Raw genomic sequence first — 23103 nt, forward strand, 5'->3', positions numbered from 1 at the left:
TTTTGCCTTGAAAAAAAGAAAGAAAAATATTGCCTAAAACTGTTGCTGATAGTGTAACCCAGCTGAACAAACGGGTTAAAATAGAAATGAATTAAGTTATAAACAATTGAACTATTGACTTAAGTTTTAAGTTAATGCTTTTATTTCCATTATTGGATACTACAGTTGTGATAACTTAGTCAAATCTTTTGTTTCACCCATTCCCAATCCTTACTAAAATCAACCGGAAGTTGCGCAGTGCAGTTTTACGAGCAGAAAAAAGCGCGTGATACAGTTCCTTCAAGTCGCCATGTTGAGCTAAAAGTAGTTGCTCCGTGTAACAATGTTGAGCTTCACAAAACTTGAGAAACAGTAAGAACTAAGGCAAAACGGTTATTGAAGAGCAGTTATCAGATGATAGTGAAACGGTTTCCCTGCAGAAGCCACGAGACCGCCAGAAGTGCCAGTTTCATCTTAATTAGTTGCATTTCACATGCCTCAGTAAGCTAGCTTCTCAGTTCCATTGTGCTAGTTTTGTTGTGTGTTAGCAAGGAAGTTATTTCCATGTAAAGCCCATTCTAGCATTTTACTGTGGTTTGTGAATATCAAGTGTCTAAAGGGAAACGTATTTGATGCTTAAAGTGTAAGTTTCATAGTAATATTCGCCATGTTACTAAAAGAGAAAAAACGGGAATTTCTTCTAATGTGGCGTTCTTAATCATTTACTCCTCATGTTGCTAGAGATGATTAAGTGATTTGTCAAGCAGTATTTTTGATAAGAAATAGTGAACTACGAAATTTAGTTTTACTGTTACTGCTAAGTAACAGTAAAATAACAGTAAAATTTGTCAAAATGATTGTGCTTACTCAATTGGTGAAATAGGTACTGTGTTTCTACAGAAAAATACAATTTTGCTTTCACTGAAAGGGTAAGGTTTGTAGGTTCAATGTTTAATGTGTAAGATATATGCGTTTATTGCTTACTCAAATATTGGCTAAGTTGAAACAGTTTAATTCTAATTTCATGTCTGATATTTGTATTGTGTTAATATATGCTAAGCATTTTGTTAGAACAAAATAATTCTAATATCATTTGAGAATTTGAAAGTTGAACTAGAGAGTAACAAATAATTTTCAATATGTAAAGTATTTGCATTCAGTCAGCGCTTACTTTGATGTTGTTATGATCTGGTATGATGTTGCACATCATAAGAGAAACATAAGATGAGATATAAAGGAAAGCAGAACAGAGACTATAAGCCTGTTTGTAAATGCAGGTCAGGTCTTTTATTGAGTGAGAAGATCCAGTGAAGAAGATCCAACAATTCCAGTAGATGGCGAGCCTCCCAGCTTGATTTCCAGGAACCCGGATTTACATTGCCACTGTATCTGCCTTGTGGTAGGATCGTGCCAGTCACCTGGATTGGTACCAACTCGAACGCACGTTATACTTAAAGAGTGCACTCTGACTCATCAGACTCTGACAGATCAGACCTCCATCTGATCTGAACTCAAACAAAGTTGACTTTGACCAATTTTCCTCTATGGTCATCAGACACTGACTTGGAAGTTACTTGAAACTGTGGAGAAATCCCACATAAGGACAATTGATACAACTAAGGTCAATTTTCTTTGGTTTAAAGGGTCCAGTTTTTTATTTTTCATATTCATGTAAATGTGATGCAAGTTGCATTGTTTTGCTGTTCATAGGCAAACTAAAGTTGCAGTTAACTGAATTACTTGTGTTGTGTCTATGGTTATTGCACTCCAAACTTAGCTCGTTCCAAACCTAGAGCGAGGTGTACTTACCCAGGAGTGGGTTACAATAGGATTCAGCTTCCTGTGTCACACACAATATCAGAACTCTAATTATTAGTTAATTATGATTAGTTGAAAAAAAGTTGTGTTAAAATAACTACAGGTAATAATAATAATAGTGACAACAATAATGACAAGTAAAACAATTCGGGGGAAAATCAATACAAGTGTAAAAACTGTCCCAAAATAATAAAAAAAATGAGGCAATACAGTTCCTCCTGTGAGCGTTGCTGGGGAACGTAACGTGCTCCGCCAGACAGGGAGGGGATAGTGTCACGTACATCAGGAGACAGTGTGCGGCGACGCAGTCGGACGACGATCCTGTCGGATAGTTAAAACCTGAAAAAAGAGCAAATCACACAAGTCAACTGTCTGCAACTGTAGATACAAGGCACGTTGTTCCATCTTAACAGTCTACATCTTTACTATTATCTCGAGTTCTGCAGCTTGTGTTTAGTTCTTCAGTCATAGAGAGACCAGACTCAGATTTAAATGTTGAATTTCCTACAACAGCTCTGACCTGCTCAGTGACATCATTTTCAAAACTGAGGTTACCAAAACTTCCCTGTTGTGTTGACAATCGATTTAAGTTTTTTAAACAAGCTTTGATATATTTTGTGTATATTTTTGGGCATATGTTGGAAGATGAGCAAGAAGGATCAAATAACATGGGCTGAAGAATAATAAATGTGTGAGGCCAGTGTGAGCGAACAAATAAACAGCATAAAACGCCCCGCCTCTTTCCATTGAAACCCCCTCACTGGAGTTCAGTTATATTAAGTGCCATTGCAGTGATACGGTCATATGCACAATGATGAGCTATACCTTGGTAACAGCTTTACTTCTCTGCAACCTGAGTAAGTACTAATATTAAATTATTCACTAACTGCACCGCTAACTTCTCATCAATATAGTAACTCACCAGAATTGAAACTTATAACTAATTAATAACTTATCAACCTAGGATTAAATCACTTTTTCTTTTTGGTGTTTGTTTCAGGCTGGATCCCTGTCTCGGTTTCTGAGTCTCAGACTGTGGAGGTCCAGCCTGGTGAAGAAGTCACGTTGACGTGCACCAACATTTCCAGTTCTCCCATTTACTCAGAGTGGTTCAGAGTGGTCAACAGATCTGAGCCCTGCTGTATCTCCTCTATGTACAAGTCAGATGACAACCCTTGGTTCTGTGATGGTTTTCAAAATGGCAAATTTGAAATGAGATCCAACATCTCCACTCTCTTTCTCAAAATCAAGCAAGTGGATTTATCTGACTCTGGACTTTATTTCTGTGGGTTTTACCGAGACGGAGACACAGTCATTGTCAATGCAACTTATTTAAAGGTTCAAGGTAAGATCATCATTAAGTCTTGTCTGTGTTTTGGTTCCCATTCATGACTATTATGTCTTTCTCATGATACTTATATCTCAAATCCTCACAGTAAGTAAGGATTAGTAAAGTAACTCATATGTGGCCTATTTAATCATTGTCAAAATAGGATTATGTGTTATACAGTCAAAATAAAATAAAGATGAAGTTTTTTTCATCATCTTTTTTAAAGGCAGTGGTGAATTTGATGACGAAGTGGATACCTTGTGTAAAAGTAAGATTCTCCTCCCTTTGTCAATTGTTTGAATGTAAAACAGCTCCTCTGTACTCAGTTTTGTCCATTTTAGCATTAACCAGGTCTAAAACCACTAAAGGAGAGTTCAGAGAGTCTAATATAATCATCCTTAGTTCTTGTAGAAAAGCCCGATGGAATAACAAGCCTGGCTTCTGTGATCCTGGGTGGTGTGACTGTTTTCCTCGTTATGGTCATCGTCGGTCTGGTTCTCAAAATCAGCCAACTTCAGACAGGTACTTTCTGAGAGCTATCTGTTATATTTTATTGCACATTCTCTTATAAGTTGTGTCAATGTGATGGACAAATCCAAAACTTCCTGCTGCACCAAAATGCATTGACAAAAGTGATGTTTTTGGACAATAACAATCAATTAACTGACTATATTGATTCTGTCTGTTATTTAGCTGCTAAAGAAGAACTGCAGCCGCAAAGAAGCGAGGTGAATCCAATTTTAAGATTGACTTTTAAATGTTCTATGCTTTAAAAGGTGCTGGAATTACTTCAAGTCATTTGTCTCTGACAAACTCAGCTATGTGAGATGTGTGTGATTGTGTGTACTCTTATTTACAGAATCTGGACTCAGATGAGCTGAAGTACACAGCGCTGAGTTTCCATCCAAAACCAAAGAGAAGCAGGAGGCCCGCATCAGAGAAAGAGGTGGAACCTAATGTTGTGTATGCTGCCACCAGATAGGACCATGAAGACACTGGAAATGCAACTCAGGGTGGAACTGATGTTATTGTATCGTTCTCATATTTTTGCTTGTGTGTGTTCTCTTCATCATTGGAATAAACAGTCAAATTTTGTTATAAAGATCCAATGTTCATGCAAGATTTACATCCTCTTGTTAGTGATGAGGTTTGATCCTCACCTGTTTCTTCATTTTTCTCTCTCTCACTGCCGAAACCAAATCTTCCTCTTATTTTGCCTACCTTAGATCTCAATCTGACAGAAAAATAATATGATTGATGTGTGACAGAGGAGGGGCCAGTATCTCTGTCCAAATTCCCTTATAGAGAGAGTTAGATGGGCGTCTGCAGCAGGGGAGGAGCAAGTTAGGTAGACATCACTTCTTTGACAGGAAGAGACAGCACAGTGTGGCAAGAGAACAACTGAGGTGAAAACCATGAGGCCTGTCATGTCAAAGCTTTGTAACAGGTCAAAGGAAGCAGTGAAAACTGACGTACTTGCTTCTGTAATGTAAACAAAATATGGTCAGCCTCTACATTTGTGTTGAAGTTCTGACATCAGTGTGTGAAAGGTATTCTATAGCATTTGAATATGTTACTGAATATTTTAACTTCTGATATATCCTTATGTGTCTTTGGTCTATATTGGTAAGTCAAATGTGTGAATAAAAAATACAAAGATACAGCAGCATTTCAGTTTTGTAATCTGAGTGTGTTTGGATGCACATGTGGACATGCAACAAGTCTTTATGTCCCTCTCTCATTTCCACTGCAGTGACAAACAGCACTGACTATCTGAGCCAGCAAGGTCTCAACCACAGGAAGACTGGTCAACACACACAATTGGCCTCTCTGTTTCCACAGAACAACAATGATACTACTTGATCAAAGACAATTTCTTTGCTTTTAAAATGTGCATATCATGTTTTAGTTGTATTTGTCGAGATGCAATCAGTTAGCATCATGTCAACTATGTATCCATCTCTTTTCAAACAACGTTGTTCCATTCATCTCATCTCAGACCAAACCAAACACTTCACACAGGCTCACTTCACTCTCTTGTCTAAACATTATGCATCAGCTTCTGCTTTCAGATTTGCAGCAAACATCCCTGACGCACCCCAACACTTCTACAACCAGATACGAAAGGCTTACCTTGTGAAAAAGAGATGTCATACACTGTTGGACCTGAGTGCAGCTTTTGATACAGTGGATCACAACATATTAATCCAAAGACTGGAAAGCTGGGTCGGCCTATCTGGCCCAGTTCTAAATTGGTTTGCCTCTTATCTGAGCGGTCATAATTTCTCTGTCTCCTTCTGAAACTTTAAGTCTGAAAACAGTGTGTAGACATAGTGTGTGGCGTCCCACAAGGGTCAGTTCTTGGACTATTGTTATTCAATAGCTCCTTTCACACATGCAGCCTGTTCCGTAAATTTAATGGCGCTGGGGTCATGTGTGAATAGGAGCCGATGTCCAAATGCCAGATTATCAGTTCCGCCAATTTCACTACTTAAGACGTAACATTTCTGGTAAAGTTCCATATTGACCGCATGTGTGAACAATGCCATAACATTACCAGCTCAAGCACGCACAACGTTAGGACGCTCTGATGTAGGACGCTCTGTTGTTGAACTGTGTGAGCCGATCACCAAGTTCTCAAGGAGGTGATGAGTTTATTCTGTGCCGACTGTGTCATGTGAAGACATGTAGGAGGGAAATACAAATCACTATACAATGGGCTGTAGCTTTTTTGACAAAGTATTGGCAAAAATGTTGAATTGGACAGACTTGGAAATAAGAAAGATCTTCAGCGTCCGGGCGGACGAAGAGATTAGCCTGCAGCTTCACCTGCCATGTTTTCAAACTGCAGTGACTACAGCACAAAGGTTAAAGGCCTACTTTACTGCTGTGAATATGATGATTTATTAAAACTAGGTCACCCATGTAGTAGAAATGTGCAATTATTTTAGAAATTGGAGCCCTATGACCAGAGAAAACTGAGTAAACGGCTGTAGATTCCCCATATCGCTCTTAAGGGGGAATCCTACAACAACCAGAATGCATTGCGCGCGTCACTGACTCTGACGGTGTGTTCACGACCAATGTAGCACCAAAGACAAAGTTAGCAGAGACAAAGTAGCATTATATCTCTTTACTGAGGCTTATTTTCATTTACAAAACGTTTTTCCTCATCGAGTCTGGATAAATCGCACCCGTTTTCAAAGGATCATAAAACAAACCAGCGCGCTGGAGTCAGTTACGTTATGTGGATCAACTGACCGAGTGCTGAACGGTGCCGCTGGATGTAGCCGCAAGTTACAGGTAAAGTTAACACAGTCGCTGTTCGCTGTTGTTCTGTATTCAGAGTTGGCAAAGACTGATATAATATTCTGTCAGAAAACAAAGTCAGGTTCACCAAAGCACCGTGAAGTTTGTTGCAGTGCAGAGTTTTCTGTCTGTCCCTCTGACGATCATCACCGGGCGTTCACAGGTGTTCAGCCTCCCCCGGCTCTCTCAGGCGCGTCTCTCTCGGCTGACGCTGTTACAGCTCCCGTGGTCGCCCTCTCCTCCACACTCTGTTTTGTCTGATTCCACAGCACTATATTCAGCCTCATAAGTTGTAATAGTTGCGCCACATCTCTGCTCCGACATTATATTGTAAAGCTAGTTGTTTTTTTGTGTTAGATTCAGCTCTTCTGGATGAATCACGGAGAAACTTAGCAGCTTAGCTTAGCTGCGGCTGAAACGACGCTCCGGTTCAGTGGTCGCTTCCTCTTCCAGTGTCTGATTCAACAGCGCGATATTCGGCCTCGTATCATGAAACTAGTTTTCTTCCAAATATACTGATATTTTAAAGTATTTAGTAGTATGATATTTTAGTGTCTGCTTTTCCCTATCGCGAGTTTTTTGGGAGACCCACATTTTACCGTCCTTGAAGGCACCACTACAGAAAATGCGGAAACGTAGTTTGTAGTCTAAGGCCGTTCTCCAAAGTCCGCCGGATGACGCGTTTTGCATCACCCGGCGGACTTTTGCCCATAAATGAGCAGGGAGCTCTGGGTGCAGGCAACATGGAGGGAAGTTAAACATTGTTCATTTGCATATACTACCCATATTGTAATGATACAATGTTGGTTGAAAATCGGCCAAGTTGCCCTTTAACCATAGTTTCTGGGAAATGACAACAGAGGAATTTAATGGTATTGTCAGTGTTGTGTGAATGGTAGCACTACGTAAAAAATGCAGAAAGACATGTCTTGTGTGAACAACATAAACTACCTTTACTGGAAAAACATATTTGGCAATTTTCCAGGTTTCATGTGTGAAATGGGCTGATCTGGACATGCTCCCTCTTGAATCTGTCAGATTCGGTCCGTCACTAGATTCCGTCACATTAAAGTACAGTGACCATGTCAGAAATCTTGGTGTCATTATGGATGCAGATGTGAACTTCTTATGTCATAAGCAACATCACTAGAACCGCTTTTTACCACTTACAGAACATTTCCAAATTAAGAGGCTTTTCATCACAGTCAGACTCCGAAATACGTACATGCCTTTATAACACGTAGGCTAGATTATTGTAATGCCCTCTTCTCCTGTCTTCCTAAAAAAGTTTAAATGTTCAATGTTATTTACTTACTTACTTACTTGCATTAACCCAATTATCCAAACGCATTTATGTGGCCAGTGTGAGCGAACAAATAAACAGCATAAAACACTCCGCCTCTTTCCATTGAAACCGCCTCACTGGAGCTCAGTTATATTAAGAGCCATTGCAGTGATACGGTCATATGCACAATGATGAGCTATACCTTGGTAACAGCTTTACTTCTCTGCAACCTGAGTAAGTACTGATATTATATTATTCTCAACACTAACTGCATCACTAACTTCTCATCAATACAGTAACCCACCAGAACTGAAACTTATAAGTAATTAATAACTTATCAACCTAGGATTAAATCACTTGTTCTCTCTGGTGTTTGTTTCAGGCTGGATCCCTGTTTCAGTTTCTGAGTCTCAGACTGTGGAGGTCCAGCCTGGTGGAGAAGTCACGTTGATGTGCACCAACATTTCCAGTTATTCCATTTACTCAGAGTGGTTCAGAGTGGGCAAAAGATCCAAGCCCTGCTGCATCTCCTCTATGTACAAGTCAGATGACAACGCTCGGTTCTGTGATGGTTTTCAAAATGGCAATGGTTGACCTCATGTCAACCTTGTGTGGAAAAAAGGCGAGTGATAGAACACTCGCTCCACACAACACTGCCATTGCAGAATGTGAGACGTTGATTACGTATTGTAATGATCCCTCATGCAGCCCACTAATCCATGATGATTAGATTGGGGGCGCACCGTTTGGCATGTGCGTAAAAACGCCAGATCTGACAACGCGTCATCTGCGGTCTAGCACGTTTAAGACTGAATGAGTCAGGGAGGACTCAGACACATCGCACAGATAGAAACGGATGAAAAGGCACGTACACATCCCCGCCTAAGAGGCTGTGAGCAGGTGCAGGTTGCTCTGCCGGCATCGCTATGCCCCTCAAATCTGCCGCCTGCTTAATGATGTCCGGCAAGTCCAGGAGAAGTCCTTTGGCGGCCGGCATGTGGCTGGCAGATTGGAGTGGAGAAGGAGAGGACCGCAGCAGCGGAGCTCCTTGCCGCGGTGGGGAAGGGGAAAGCCGCAATTGCGGGGCCCCGCCCTCAAGATCAGGCTCCAGGTCTCCCGACGGGGAGATGGGAGAATTGGGAGGAGAGCCCGAGATGGAGGGAGCCGAGCCGGCTGACTCGTGCCCGCCATCGAGGATTTCCTCCAGAATATTCGGGAAGTTGTTGCCGCAGAGGATTTTGTCCAGCTCGTCGTCCGGAGAGACGGCGCCGCGGTCAGCCCAGCTACCGTCACCGCTTCCCTCCACCTGGAGCGCCATGAAGGCGTCTGCCCACCGCTGCAGTTCCTCCACAGGCAGTCGAGCACAGAATTGGCAGGAGGCCTGCGGAGTCAACGCTAACCCGGCGTGAACGGCGCCCAGGCAAGCCTCGCAGCGGGGGTGGAGGTCCGACGGCAGGATATAGCCGGTCCAGCAGGTGGTACACAAGCGGACAGCTCCTCTGGCGCGGTGAGACGACTTCTTCATCTTCTTCTTCTTCTTCTTGACTGCTTGATCGCTGAAGAAATTTTGGGAGCAGAGCTCAGGTCCTGACGCTGTGTATTCTATAGTTGAGGACCTGAGTGTAGCCACTGTAGCGTAAAGTGGCGGGAAAGAAAATTGGTAAAGAAAATGAGCTAGCTAGCTAACATTACCTCTAAATATGGATCTGGCTGGGGATAAGTTAATTCACTTGAGGCGGTAAACACAGTCTGGTTATGTTTGCGCACGCTGGACATAAACAAAACCTTCAAAAAGTGTTGTGTTTATGTGTTAATTATTTCAAAAGTGGAGTCGGCTTCTATTAAATATACTGTATATTTTCAATTACATAATTTATTTAGAAATAATTTATATTGGGGGGAAAGAAAACAACAAAATCTCCTACAAGCGCTAATAGGGGAAAATAATAATGTCCAATAAATATGAAAAGCTGCTCCTGTGGAAAGGTTATCATATATTAATTTACTTATATTGACCCTATAAACAATTTAGTATAGGCAAGGTTTTGCCCACTCAGATGGTACCGATATCTGGTCTGGCCCATGGGCTATTGTCAGTGCAACTTATTTAAAGGTTCAAGGTAAGATCATCATTAAGTCTGTCTTTTGGTTCTAGTTCATGACTGTTATGTCTTTCTCATGATACGCAGGTTGATATTTGTCAGTTGTTTGAAAGTAAAACAGCTTATCTAAAGTCAGTGTTGTCCATTTCAACATTAGCCAGGTCTAAAACCACTAAAGGAGAGTTCAGAGAGTCTAATTTAATAATCCTTAGTTCTTGTAGAAAAGCCTGATGGAATAACAAGTCTGGCTTCTGTGATCCTGGGTGGTGTGACTGTTTTCCTCCTTACGGTCATCGTCAGTCTGGTTCTCAAAATCAGGCAACTTCAGACAGGTACTTTCTGAGAGATATATATTATATTTTATTGCACATTCTCTTGTGAGTTGTGTCAATATGATGGACAAATCCAAAACTTCCTGCTGCACCAAAATGCATTGACAACAGCAATGTTTTTGGTCAATGATAATCAATTAACTGACTATACTGATTCTTTCTCTTATTTAGCTGCTGAAGAAGAACTGCAGCCACAAAGAAGCGAGGTGAATCCAATTATAAGATTTACTTTTATATGTTAAGTAATATGCTGATAAGTGATTAAAAAGCGAATTAATTATGTAGTATGTATGCTTATAGACAAAATTAACATGGGAACATACCAGTAGTTATATTTCAATTTCAATTTATTTTTATTTGAAAAGGGACAATGTACATTAATCAACATTCAAACAAATGTAAATGTGCCCGAGTTAGCCAAAAGGCTAGTTTTCATCGGCAGTCCTTTTGCCTGATGTTGTTAGGCATCCTAGAATAATAAAATAAAACATACAATAGTAAAAAACATCATTGTGATAAAAAGCATATACAATACAGTTAAACAACATGAGCAGACAAAATCCAATGGTAGATGATACAGGTACAGTATATGTTAGTTACACTAGTTACACTAATCATGTGTGGCTGCATTTGCTCCTTCTTTATATGAGCATACATACTACATAACTTATTAGCATTATAATTACCAGTGGCTACCAGAGAGGTAATGAATACATAAACTGTGACATAATGATAAATTAAGCTGTCAGTTAATGACGTCGTTCTTGATTCATTAATGAGTGCTTAATCACTTAGCATATTATGTAGTAGTGACTAAGAGGTAGTATGTAGCTAACTAACATATCAATTAGTGATTAACCAATAATTGACTACATAATTAAAGATAAACTAGTGAACCATAATGCAAAGTGTTATTGTTCTAATGGTTTAAAGGTGCTGGAATCATTTCAGGTCATATTATGCTACTAAAGATGTTTGTTTCTCTGACAAACTCAGCTATGTGAGATGTGTGTGATTGTGTGTACTCTTATTTACAGAATCTGGACTCAGATGAGCTGAAGTACGCAGCGCTGAGTTTCCATCCAAAACCAAAGAGAAGCAGGAGGCCCGCATCAGAGAAAGAGGTGGAACCTAATGTTGTGTATGCTGCCACCAGATAGGACCATGAAGACACTGGAAATGCAACTCAGGGTGGAACTGATGCTTTGTTGTACTATTCTCATATTTTTGCTTGTGTGTGTTCTCTTTATCACTGGAAAAAGCAATAGAATTTTGTTATAAGGGCTCAATGTTCAAGATTTACCTTCTCTTGCTAGAGCTGAGGTTTGATTTTCACCTGTTTCTTCATCTTTCTCTCTCACTCTGCCAAAGCAACATCTTCCTCTTATATTGCCTACCTTAGATCTCAATCTGAAAGCAGAAGAATATGATTGATGTGTGACAGAGGAGGGGCCAGTATCGCTGTCCAAATTCCCTTATAGAGAGAGTTAGATGGGCGTCTGCAGCAGGGGAGGAGCAAGTTAGGTAGACATCACTTCTTTGACAGGAAGAGACAGCACAGTGTGGCAAGAGAACAACTGAGGTGAAAACCATGAGGCCTGTCATGTCAAAGCTTTGTAACGGGTCAAAGGAAGCAGTGAATACTGACGTACTTGCTTCTGTTATGTAAAGAAAACATGATTGGCCTCTACATTTGTGCTGAAGTTCTGACATCAGTGTGTAAAAGGTATTCTATAGCATTTGAATATGTTATTGAATATTTTAACTTAACTTACTTAACTTATCACTTGGTAGCGCGATTCCTAAGTCCCGTAACACCCCCCTCCCCTCGCTTTTTTTCCCCCTTCGGATCTACACTGATCTCATACATGGTCTGTCTGGAATCCAATTGATGGAAATCCGTCGTAGCGACAGAGAACTTTAATCCCTGAATTTAATGGTATTGCCAGTGTTGTGTGAATGGTAGCACTACGTAAAAAATGCGGAAAAGCATGTCTTGTGTGAACAACATAGACTGCTACCTTTACTGGAAAAAAGAATCTGGCAATTTTCCAGGTTTCATGTGTGAAATGGGCTAATCTGGACATGCTCCCTCTTGAATCTTGTTACGCCCCGGCCTAGAGGAAACCCTGGCGCAACACGAAAGAGTGATTCCCTCCTTCCCTGCTCCCAAGCACAACCAGCAAACAAAAGGTTTCAGCCACAAACTGTTCATAGTTTTCATGGGGGAAGACTTCAGGGTGGGTACATGGCCAAAGTAATAAATAAAAGAAAGTTAACACAAGTATCCTATTATTACAGTTTGAAAATTACAACCAAAATTACAGGAGACTTACCAAAACTCCTAACCAAGGAAAAAAGAGAAGAAAACACAACAAAGGTACAGAACTAATGTGCTGGCAGGTTGGAAGCTGGCAAAGAATGGGGAGACATCTCTGGACAGGTGGGAGCAGTTTTATACTCCGGAGTACTCAGCAGGAACCAATCACCAGTCAGGACACACCTACACAATCACACACAGCAACCAATCACAGCACACCACCTGTTGCTCATCAGACACACCCACAGATGAGGGAGAGAGAGAAACACAACACAGAGCAGAGGAACACAACACAATAGTACAGGGAAACCACACATATGACCAGGGGTCATAACAAATCTGTCATTCGACATCATAATATACTGTATGTTATCACAATTACACAGATGATACACAACATTACATCTCTTTGGCCTCGGTAATCTGGATCCTGTCACCTCACTAACCAAATGCATAGAGGACATCAAACACTGGATGTCCCAAGATGTTCTTCAATTAAACAAAGACAAGACAGAGATACTTGTGTTTGGTGCAAAAGCACAGAGACATGACATATCTGTTTATCTAGATTCTGTCTTATTAAAGTGCAGTGACCATGTCAGAAATCTTGGTGTCATTATGAATGCAGATCTGAACCTCCAGTGTCATAAACAACATCACTAGAACCACTTTTTACCACTTACAGAACATTTCCAAAGTAAGATGCTTTTCATCACAGACTCTGAAAAACGTACATGCCTTTATAACAAGTAGGCTAGATTATTGTAATGCCCTCTGTTCTAACCCAATTATCCAAACACATTCATGTGATCAGTGTGAGACGAACAAATAAACAGCATAAAACGCCCCGCCTCTTTCCATTGAAACCGCCTCACTGGAGCTCAGTTATATTAAGAGCCATTGCAGTGATACGGTCATACGCACAATGATGAGCTATACCTTGGTAACAGCTTTACTTCTCTGCAACCTGAGTAAGTACTAATATTAAATTATTCACTAACTGCACCGCTAACTTCTCATCAATATAGTAACTCACCAGAATTGAAACTTATAACTAATTAATAACTTATCAACCTAGGATTAAATCACTTTTTCTCTCTGGTGTTTGTTTCAGGCTGGATTCCTGTCTCGGTTTCTGAGTCTCAGACTGTGGAGGTCCAGCCTGGTGAAGAAGTCACGTTGACGTGCACCAACATTTCCAGTTCTCCCATTTACTCAGAGTGGTTCAGAGTGGGCAACAGATCTGAGCCCTGCTGTATCTCCTCTATGTACAAGTCAGATGACAACCCTTGGTTCTGTGATGGTTTTCAAAATGGCAAATTTGAAATGAGATCCAACATCTCCACTCTCTTTCTCAAAATCAAGCAAGTGGATTTATCTGACTCTGGACTTTATTTCTGTGGGTTTTACCGAGACGGAGACACAGTCATTGTCAATGCAACTTATTTAAAGGTTCAAGGTAAGATCATCATTAAGTCTTGTCTGTGTTTTGGTTCCCATTCATGACTATTATGTCTTTCTCATGATACTTATATCTCAAATCCTCACAGTAGCCACAAAATGATATATAGACAAAAAGTAACTCATATGTGGCCTATTTAATCATTGTCAAAATAGGATTATGTGTTATACAGTCAAAATAAAATAAAGATGAAGTTTTTTTCATCATCTTTTTTAAAGGCAGTGGTGAATTTGATGACGAAGTGGATACCTTGTGTAAAAGTAAGATTCTCCTCCCTTTGTCAATTGTTTGAATGTAAAACAGCTCCTCTGTACTCAGTTTTGTCCATTTTAGCATTAACCAGGTCTAAAACCACTAAAGGAGAGTTCAGAGAGTCTAATATAATCATCCTTAGTTCTTGTAGAAAAGCCTGATGGAATAACAAGCCTGGCTTCTGTGATCCTGGGTGGTGTGACTGTTTTCCTCGTTATGGTCATCGTCGGTCTGGTTCTCAAAATCAGGCAACTTCAGACAGGTACTTTCTGAGAGCTATATGTTATATTTTATTGCACATTCTCTTTTAATTTGTGTCAATATGATGGACAAATCCAAACTTCCTGCTGCACCAAAATGCATTGAAAACAGCAATGTTTGTGGACGATGATAATTAACTGACTAGACTGATTTTCCCTGTTATTTAGCTGCTGAAGAAGAACTGCAGCCACAAAGAAGCGAGGTGAATCCAATTTTAAGATTGACTCTTAAATGTTCTATGGTTTAAAAGGTGCTGGAATTACTTCAAGTCATTTGTCTCTGACAAACTCAGCTATGTGAGATGTGTGTGATTGTGTGTACTCTTATTTACAGAATCTGGACTCAGATGAGCTGAAGTACGCAGCGCTGAGTTTCCATCCAAAAATGAAGAGAAGAAGGAGGCCCGCATCAGAGAAAGAGGTGGAAACTAATGTTGTGTATGCTGCCACCAGATAGGACCATGAAGACACTGGAAATGCAACTCAGGGTGGAACTGATGCTTTGTCATACTATTCTCATTTTTGCTTGTGTGTGTTCTCTTTATCACTGGAAAAAGCAATAGAATTTTGTTATAAGGGCTCAATGTTCAAGATTTACTTTCTCTTGCTAGAGCTGAGGTTTGATTTTCACCTGTTTCTTCATCTTTCTCTCTCACTCTGTCAAAACAAAGTCTTCCTCTTATTTTGCCTACCTCAATCTGAAAGCAAAAGAATATGATTGATGTGTGACAGAGGAGGGGCCAGTATCGCTGTCCAAATTCCCTTATAGAGAGAGTTAGATGGGCGTCTGCAGCAGGGGAGGAGCAAGTTAGGTAGACATCACTTCTTTGACAGGAAGAGACAGCACAGTGTGGCATGAGAGGAAAGCAGCAAATACTGATATACTTGCTGTCTGTCATGTAAACAAAATATCTGCCTCTAAGCTTGTATAGAAGTTCTCACATCAATGTAGAAATGGTATTCTTTAGCATTTCTATATTTTATTGGTTATTTTAACTTCTGATATAGCCTTATATGTCTTTGGTCTATACTGGTAAGTCAAATGTGTGAATGAAAAATACAAAGATACAGCAGCATTTCAGTTTTCTATCCTTGGTCCTGCTTCTGTGTGTCTTGTGCTTTTCCTGATGTTTGTCTTTTATCATTCTGTTCTACGATTGATTGTTGAACTTGTTCATGCAACAAGTCTTTATGGCCCTCTGTCATTTTCCACAACAAAGACGAACAGCACTGTCTATCTGAGCCAGCAAGGTCTCAACCACAGGAAGACTGGCCTTCAGCTCTATGAATTGTAACCACACGCAACAACAAAGGCCTCACTGTTTCCACACAACAACAATGATACTTTATCAAAGACAATTTCTTTGCTTATAAGATGTGCAGATTATTTTTGTGTTGTATTTGTAGAGATTCAAACGGGGGAAATGTTATTCCTTTTATCACTTGACTCTCTTGTCTAAACATGGTGCATCAGCTGTCGCTTTCAAATTTGAATAAAAAGATGCCTGATGCAACCCAACACTTCTATAGGCAGATATGAAAGGGTTACATTGTGAAAATGAGATGTCATACACATGTACAACTCAACAGAAAATGACTTCATGACACCAACTGTCACCTCACTCTATCGGCCACGCCAAGTATCAGCACCCTGCTGAGAGGCAGGACCACTGCCATCGCACTCAGACTCACTTGTCCTTCAAGCAGCCTAGGGCCCCAAAGACTAACTGCTGCCCCCTGAAGCCTATAAAGGTCGTGATGCCAGGAACTGAAGGTCTAGGTCAGCTGTTGGTCACTTTTCCCAGCAGCAGCTCAGTTACTGGAAGTGTTGGGGAAGTTACTTTCAAAATGTAATATATTATTTATTACTTATTACTCCTTATTAAAAGTAGTGTGAATGAGTTACTTTATTACTTTCTGTATATGGTAACTAGTTATATTACTAGTTATATTACTTCAGTACTTTCACTCAAGGCAATTATGCTGATAAGTCCAACCGGTGGTAGGGTACTGAAAATCGGACACAGGCACAAAATAATGTCTTTTAACTCTTTATTTAAAGAGATAAAACAACCTCTTCACTCCTAATTAAGAACTTGTGATTAGCAGCAAATGTTAACAAAAAATAAATAAGTAAATAAAATAAAGTGCCTAAATGGGCATTAAGTAGCATAATGCCTACAAGCTCACAGTGAGCTCTTGAAAAATAAAACAACATTGTGTGTAGGCAAAATTATTTTAAAAGTGACTATGGTGAACGACCTGGAAAAAGCTCAGGCCCTAAACCAGGAGTTATCCATCCTCTTGGTAAAAGGGGCTTTTGAACCTGTGGACCCCCTGATACAGCCTGGGGTGTTGTCTTCCACTTATTTTCTCATCATATAGAAAGACGGTGGTTTTCATCCAGTTCTGAATTTAAAGGGGCTCAGTGTGTTCTTTCTCTGATCCACATTTTCAGTGCAGCAGACATTCTGCCGGTTGGTTGAGAAGATTAGTTCACGTCTATCAGTTTGAAGAATGCCTATTTTCATGTTCCCATTGCATGTCACTACAGACAGTTTCCTAATTTTGCCTTCTAAGTCTGACATTTTCAGTTAAAGGAAAAAAGAAAGAAGAACAAGCACAGATCCTGTACAGACCTATGGCGCATGTTCAATTCTATCCACTGAAGCACTACAACACGGTTAAATTACCTAATTCCACTAACATTACTTAAATACCACAAGGTAATGTTAAAGTCACCTACTGTTAAAGTTTGTAAAGCAGCGAAGATGAGGTACGGTCTGCAAATCCCCGTTACTGACTGTGGAATGCTAAATTTCACTTTTGTTTTCACAGCAGGAGACTCTTTGGATTGAGTTCAGTGCTGCTGGTCTGCTGTCTGTACATCTCCAAGAGAGAGACATGACGTGATGCGCACATCAGACGCATTAGAGATCGATTTACATCCATTTCTATACAGTGACCAACTTTTGATTTTGTGCTTCTGTATGGGAAACACTGCATCTCACAGTCAAAAACACCCTCTAGAGGCCATCTGATGAAGCATATCATCTCACTAAGCATTACCTGACTGACTGAGTGACTGAGTGAGTGAGTGAGTGAGTGAGTGAGTGAGTGAGTGAGTGAGTGAGTGAGTGAGTGAGTGAGTGACTGAATGACTGACTGACTGACTAACTGAGTGAGTGAGTGAGTGAGTGACTGACTGACTGACTGACTGACTGACTGACTGAGTGAGTGACTGAATGACTGACTGACTAACTGAGTGAGTGAGTGAGTGACTGACTGACTGACTGACTGACTGACTGACTAACTGAGTGAGTGAGTGAGTGACTGACTGACTGACTGACTGACTGACTGACTGACTAACTGAGTGAGTGACTGAATGACTGACTGACTAACTGAGTGAGTGAGTGACTGACTGACTGACTGACTGACTGACTGACTGACTGACTAACTGAGTGAGTGAGTGACTGAATGACTGACTGACTGACTGACTGACTGACTAACTGAGTGAGTGAGTGAGTGACTGAATGACTGACTGACTGACTAACTGAGTGAGTGAGTGAGTGAGTGACTGACTGACTGACTGACTAACTGAGTGAGTGAGTGACTGACTGACTGACTGACTAACTGAGTGAGTGAGTGAGTGACTGAATGACTGACTGACTGACTAACTGAGTGAGTGAGTGACTGACTGACTGACTGACTGACTGACTGACTAACTGAGTGAGTGAGTGACTGACTGACTGACTGACTGACTGACTAACTGAGTGAGTGAGTGACTGAATGACTGACTGACTGACTAACTGAGTGAGTGAGTGAGTGACTGACTGACTGACTGACTGACTGACTGACTGACTGACTAACTGAGTGAGTGAGTGACTGACTGACTGACTGACTGAGTGACTGAGTGACTGAATGACTGACTGACTGACTAACTGAGTGAGTGAGTGACTGACTGACTGACTGACTGACTGACTGACTGACTGACTGACTAACTGAGTGAGTGAGTGACTGACTGACTGACTGACTGACTAACTGAGTGAGTGAGTGACTGAATGACTGACTGACTGACTAACTGAGTGAGTGAGTGACTGAATGACTGACTGACTGACTAACTGAGTGAGTGAGTGAGTGACTGACTGACTGACTGACTGACTGACTGACTAACTGAGTGACTGAGTGACTCACTGACTGACGTTTACATGGACTGCAATAATCCGACTATTGACCTTATTCTAAATAAGACAATATTTCGATTAAGGTGTTTACATGAGTTGCTTATAGAATATTCCATTCATATTCCCGTTTACATAATACAGAGCATAGTCCAATTAATGACTGAAGACGCACGCCCACATTACGTCCCTACGTCCTACGTCTGAGTTCCCCTCCGGAATTTAACCTGAAACCCTTTCTGTCATGTTGCTACTGTGGTAGGGACTTCTTTTTACCGGTGGCAGTCATCTTTTCTTCTGTAAACAAGTTTGCAACACTCGCTGGAAGCTAAAGCATGCGTCAAGCAGTTGGATTGCCGTACGTGTCGCAAAATGCTGCGAAAACTCCAATAGGACGTCATAGTACGATTAAGGTGTATACATGTCTACTATGCACTTCAATAATGCGACTAAAATCGGAATACTCCACTTAATTCTTAATTCGACTATTGCTTACTCCGACTATGACCTTATTCGGGCTAAGGTAATCAGAAAATGCTGTTTACATGGCAGTTTCTTTTTCAGAGTATTGTCTTAATTAGGTTAATATCGGAATATTGCAGTCCATGTAAACGTGCTCACTGACTGACTGACTGCCAGAGCTGAAATTGCCTCATGATGCCCTCGACTGCACCGTGGGAAAAAAGAAGAGAAAACCTGCACACTGCGTTTGTGTTCCCAAACATATCTTTTTTATTCTTACATGTGTGAGCATGACAGTGATTTATTTCATACCAACATAACATGATTAAAAGACAAAAGTTGACTGATAGAATAACTATAGTAATGCCAAAGTAAAACAATACAAGTGTAACAACTGTAACAAAATAAAAAAGAAGACGAGGATGTCAGCAATAGAGTTTCTCCTGTCAGCATTGGAGGGAAACTCAACGCATATCACACAAGTCAATTGTCTGCAACTGCAGATACAAGTCACATTGTTCCATCTTAACCAGCTACATGTTGACAGTTATCTTGAGTTCTGTAGCTTGTCTAGTTCTTCAGTCATAGAAAGACCAGACTCAGATTTAAAGTTATATTTCCTAGCAGCTCTGAACTGTCCTGTGAGATCATTTTTAAAGCAGAGATCAACAAAAGTTTAGGTTGTCTTCCCTGTTGTGCTGAGAATCGATCTGACTTTTTTAAACAGGCTTTGATGTATTTTATGTCCATTTTTGGACATATGTTGAAACATGAGCAAGAATTATCAATTAATATGGGCTGAAAAATATCTTTCCCTCGTACTATAAACTTTATAATTCAACCCAATTATCCAAAAGCATTGATGTGGCTGGTGTAAGCGAACAAATAAACAGCATAAAACTCCCCGCCTCTTTCCATTGAAACCCCCTCACTGGAGCTCAGTTACATTGAGAGCCATTGCAGTGATACGGTCATGTGCACAATGATGAGCTATACCTTGGTAACAGCTTTACTTCTCTGCAACCTGAGTAAGTACTGATATTCAATTATTCCCAACACTAACTGCATCACTAACTTCTCATCAATACAGTAACACACCAGAATTGAAGCGTATAACTAATTAATAACTTATCAACCTAGGAATAAATCAGTTGTTCTCTCTGGTGTTTGTTTCAGGCTGGATCCCTGTCTCGGTTTCTGAGTCTCAGACTGTGGAGGTCCAGCCTGGTGAAGAAGTCACGTTGATGTGCACCAACATTTCCAGTTATTCCATTTACTCAGTCTGGTACAGACTGGTCAACAGATCCAAGCCCTGCTGCATCTCCTCTATGTACGACTCTGATGAAACTGCTTCGTACTGTGATGGTTTTCAAAATGGCAAATTTGAAATGAGATCCAATGTCTCCACTCTCTTTCTCAAAATCAAGCAAGTGGATTTATCTGACTCTGGACTTTATTTCTGTGGGTTTTACATAGAAGGAGACACAGTCATTGTCAATGCAACTCATTTAAAGATTCAAGGTAAGATCATCATTAAGTCTTGTCTTGCTTTTGATTCCCATTCATGACTATTATGTCTTTCTCATGATACTTATATCTAAAATCCTCACAGTAGCCGCAAAATGATATATAGACAAAATGTAACTGATATGTGGCCTATTTAATCATTGACAAAATAGGATTATGTGTTATACAGTCAAAATAAAATCAAGATGTTTCTTTCGTCATCTTTTTTAAAGGCAATGGCAACTTTGATGAAGTGGATGGCTTGTGTAAAAGTAAGATTCTCCTCCCTTTGATAATTGTTTGAGTGTAAAACAGCTCATCTGTACTCAGTTTTGTCCATTTTAGCATTAGTCGGGTCTAAAACCACTAAAGGAGAGTTCAGAGAGTCTAATTTAATAATCCTTAGTTCTTGTAGAAGAGTCTGATGGAATAACATGCCTGGCTTCTGTGATCCTGGGTGGTGTGACTGTTTTCCTCGTTATGGTCATCGTCGGTCTGGTTCTCAAAATCAGGCAACTTCAGACAGGTACTTTCTGAGAGCTATATGTTATATTTTGTTGCACATTCTCTTTAAGTTGTGTCAATATGATGGACAAATCCAAAACTTCCTGCTGCACCAACATGCATTGACAAAAGTGATGTTTTTGGATAATGACAATCAATTAACTGACTGGACTGATTCTCTCTCTTATTTAGCTGCTAAAGAAGAAATGCAGCCGCAAAGAAGCGAGGTGAATCCAATTTTAAGATTTATTTTTAATTTTACATTTTAATTATTATTAATTAATTATTTTTAAAAGGTGCTGGAATAACTTCAAGTCATGATTATACTACTAAAGATGTTTGTTTCTCTGACAAACTCAGCTATGTGAGATGTGTGTGATTGTGTGTACTCTTATTTACAGAATCTGGATTCAGATGAGCTGAAGTATGCAGCACTGAGTTTCCATCCAAAACAAAAGAGAAGCAGGAGGCCCGCATCAGAGAAAGAGGTGGAACCTAATGTTGTGTATGCTGCCACCAGATAGGACCATGAAGACACTGGAAATGCAACTCAGGGTGGAACTGATGCTTTGTTGTACTATTCTTGTTTTATTGTCACTGGAAGAAAAAGCGTAATAAAGATCCAATGTTCATGCAAAATGTACATCCTCTTGCTAGTGCTGAGGTTTGATCCTCACCTGTTTCTTCATGTTTCTCTCTCTCACTTTGCCAAAACCAAATCCTCCTCTAATTTTGCCTACCTTAGACCTCAATCTGAAAGCAAAAGAATATAATTGATGTGTGACAGAGGAGGGGCCAGTATCACTGTCCAAATTCCCTTATAGAAAGGGTTAGATGGGCGTCTGCAGCAGGGGAGGAGCAAGTTAGGTAGACATCACTTCTTTGACAGGAAGAGACAGCACAGTGTGGCAAGAGAACAACTGAGGTGAAAATCATGAGGCCTGTCATGTCAAAGCTTTGTAACGGGTCAAAGGAAGCACTGAATACTGACATACTTGCTTCTGTCATGTTAACAAAATATCATCTGCCTCTAAGCTTGTATAGAAGTTCTGACATCAATGTAGAAATGGTATTCTATAGCATTTCTAATTTTTTTATTGGATATTTTAACTTCTGGTATCGTCTGGTAACGTCTTTGGTCTATACTGGTAAGTCAAATGCATGAATTAAAAATACAAAGATACAGCAGCATTTCAGTTTTCTCTCCTGTGTGTGTTTGGATGCACATGTGGACATGCAACAAGTCTTTATGCTCTGTTATTTTCCACTGCAGTGATGAACAGCACTGAGCCAACAAGGTGTCAACCAGAGGAAGACTGGCCCTCAGCTCTCTGCATCGTAACCACACACAACAAAGGCCTCGCTGTTTCCACAGAACAAAAAAAACATTACTTGATCAAAAACAATGTCTTTGCTTTTACAACACATGCAATCACTTAGCATCGTGTCATCACACTAAACACATCACACAACCTCATTTCACTCTCTCCAGCAAAGATGCCTGATGCAACCCAACACTAATATAGCCAGATATGAAAGGTTTACCTTATGAAAAGGAGTTGTCATACACATGTACAACTCTACAGAAAATGACTATGAAAATAGTCAAGATTTTCATGGGATATGGGTCTATTTTCTGGTTGAGATGTGATTCCACTATTCCATCATTCACATGGCTCCGGCTCACCTTCAACTGGACTCAAAGCAGCCAGATCCAGGCCCTGTAAGGGACGTGCTCCAGCTCACTCTACCTTTACTGTCCTTCCCTTCAATGAGTACCTGAGTGCATGCATACTGGAGCCACTACAGCCCTATCCCATCATATGAGTATTGGCCGCACACTGGCAGTGGTGCAAGATGCAGCAAAGTTTCGGCCTTGACCACATGCCCACTGTCTAACCTACTAATGCCTCCCTCAGTCTCTCCTAAAAAGGCCCTGAGGTTGGAAGCCAGGTGGTCTCGACCCCAAAGTTGAGTTACTAATGACCTCATCTCTAAGGT

The 23103-nt window shown here is 40.4% G+C and overlaps 4 protein-coding genes across 4 annotated transcripts; all 4 read left to right on the forward strand.

Annotated features, from left to right (window-relative positions):
* Positions 1-2608: 2608 nt before the first annotated feature.
* Positions 2609-4663, forward strand: LOC139914318 (uncharacterized). The gene is made up of 5 exons (XM_078291738.1): positions 2609-2654; positions 2798-3142; positions 3539-3649; positions 3821-3855; positions 3987-4663. Exons 1-5 carry the CDS (start codon positions 2609-2611, stop codon positions 4107-4109), a joined length of 660 nt encoding a protein of 219 aa, XP_078147864.1. The 3' UTR covers positions 4110-4663.
* Positions 4664-7909: 3246 nt separating this feature from the next.
* Positions 7910-11832, forward strand: LOC144543545 (uncharacterized). The gene is made up of 6 exons (XM_078291726.1): positions 7910-7955; positions 8104-8310; positions 8628-9074; positions 10045-10155; positions 10327-10392; positions 11206-11832. Exons 1-6 carry the CDS (start codon positions 7910-7912, stop codon positions 11313-11315), a joined length of 987 nt encoding a protein of 328 aa, XP_078147852.1. The 3' UTR covers positions 11316-11832.
* A 1568-nt stretch (positions 11833-13400) lies between these two features.
* On the forward strand, positions 13401-14906 carry LOC139914323 (uncharacterized). Its single transcript, XM_071902611.2, has 5 exons — positions 13401-13446; positions 13590-13934; positions 14341-14451; positions 14618-14652; positions 14784-14906. Exons 1-5 carry the CDS (start codon positions 13401-13403, stop codon positions 14904-14906), a joined length of 660 nt encoding a protein of 219 aa, XP_071758712.2.
* Positions 14907-20074: 5168 nt separating this feature from the next.
* LOC139911579 (uncharacterized) lies at positions 20075-21664 on the forward strand. Its single transcript, XM_071899118.2, has 5 exons — positions 20075-20120; positions 20269-20613; positions 21014-21124; positions 21295-21329; positions 21504-21664. Exons 1-5 carry the CDS (start codon positions 20075-20077, stop codon positions 21624-21626), a joined length of 660 nt encoding a protein of 219 aa, XP_071755219.2. The 3' UTR covers positions 21627-21664.
* Positions 21665-23103: the final 1439 nt, after the last annotated feature.

The sequence above is a fragment of the Centroberyx gerrardi genome, chromosome 23 (genome assembly GCF_048128805.1).
Source record: "Centroberyx gerrardi isolate f3 chromosome 23, fCenGer3.hap1.cur.20231027, whole genome shotgun sequence".
NCBI classification, from domain to species: Eukaryota; Metazoa; Chordata; class Actinopteri; order Beryciformes; family Berycidae; genus Centroberyx; species Centroberyx gerrardi.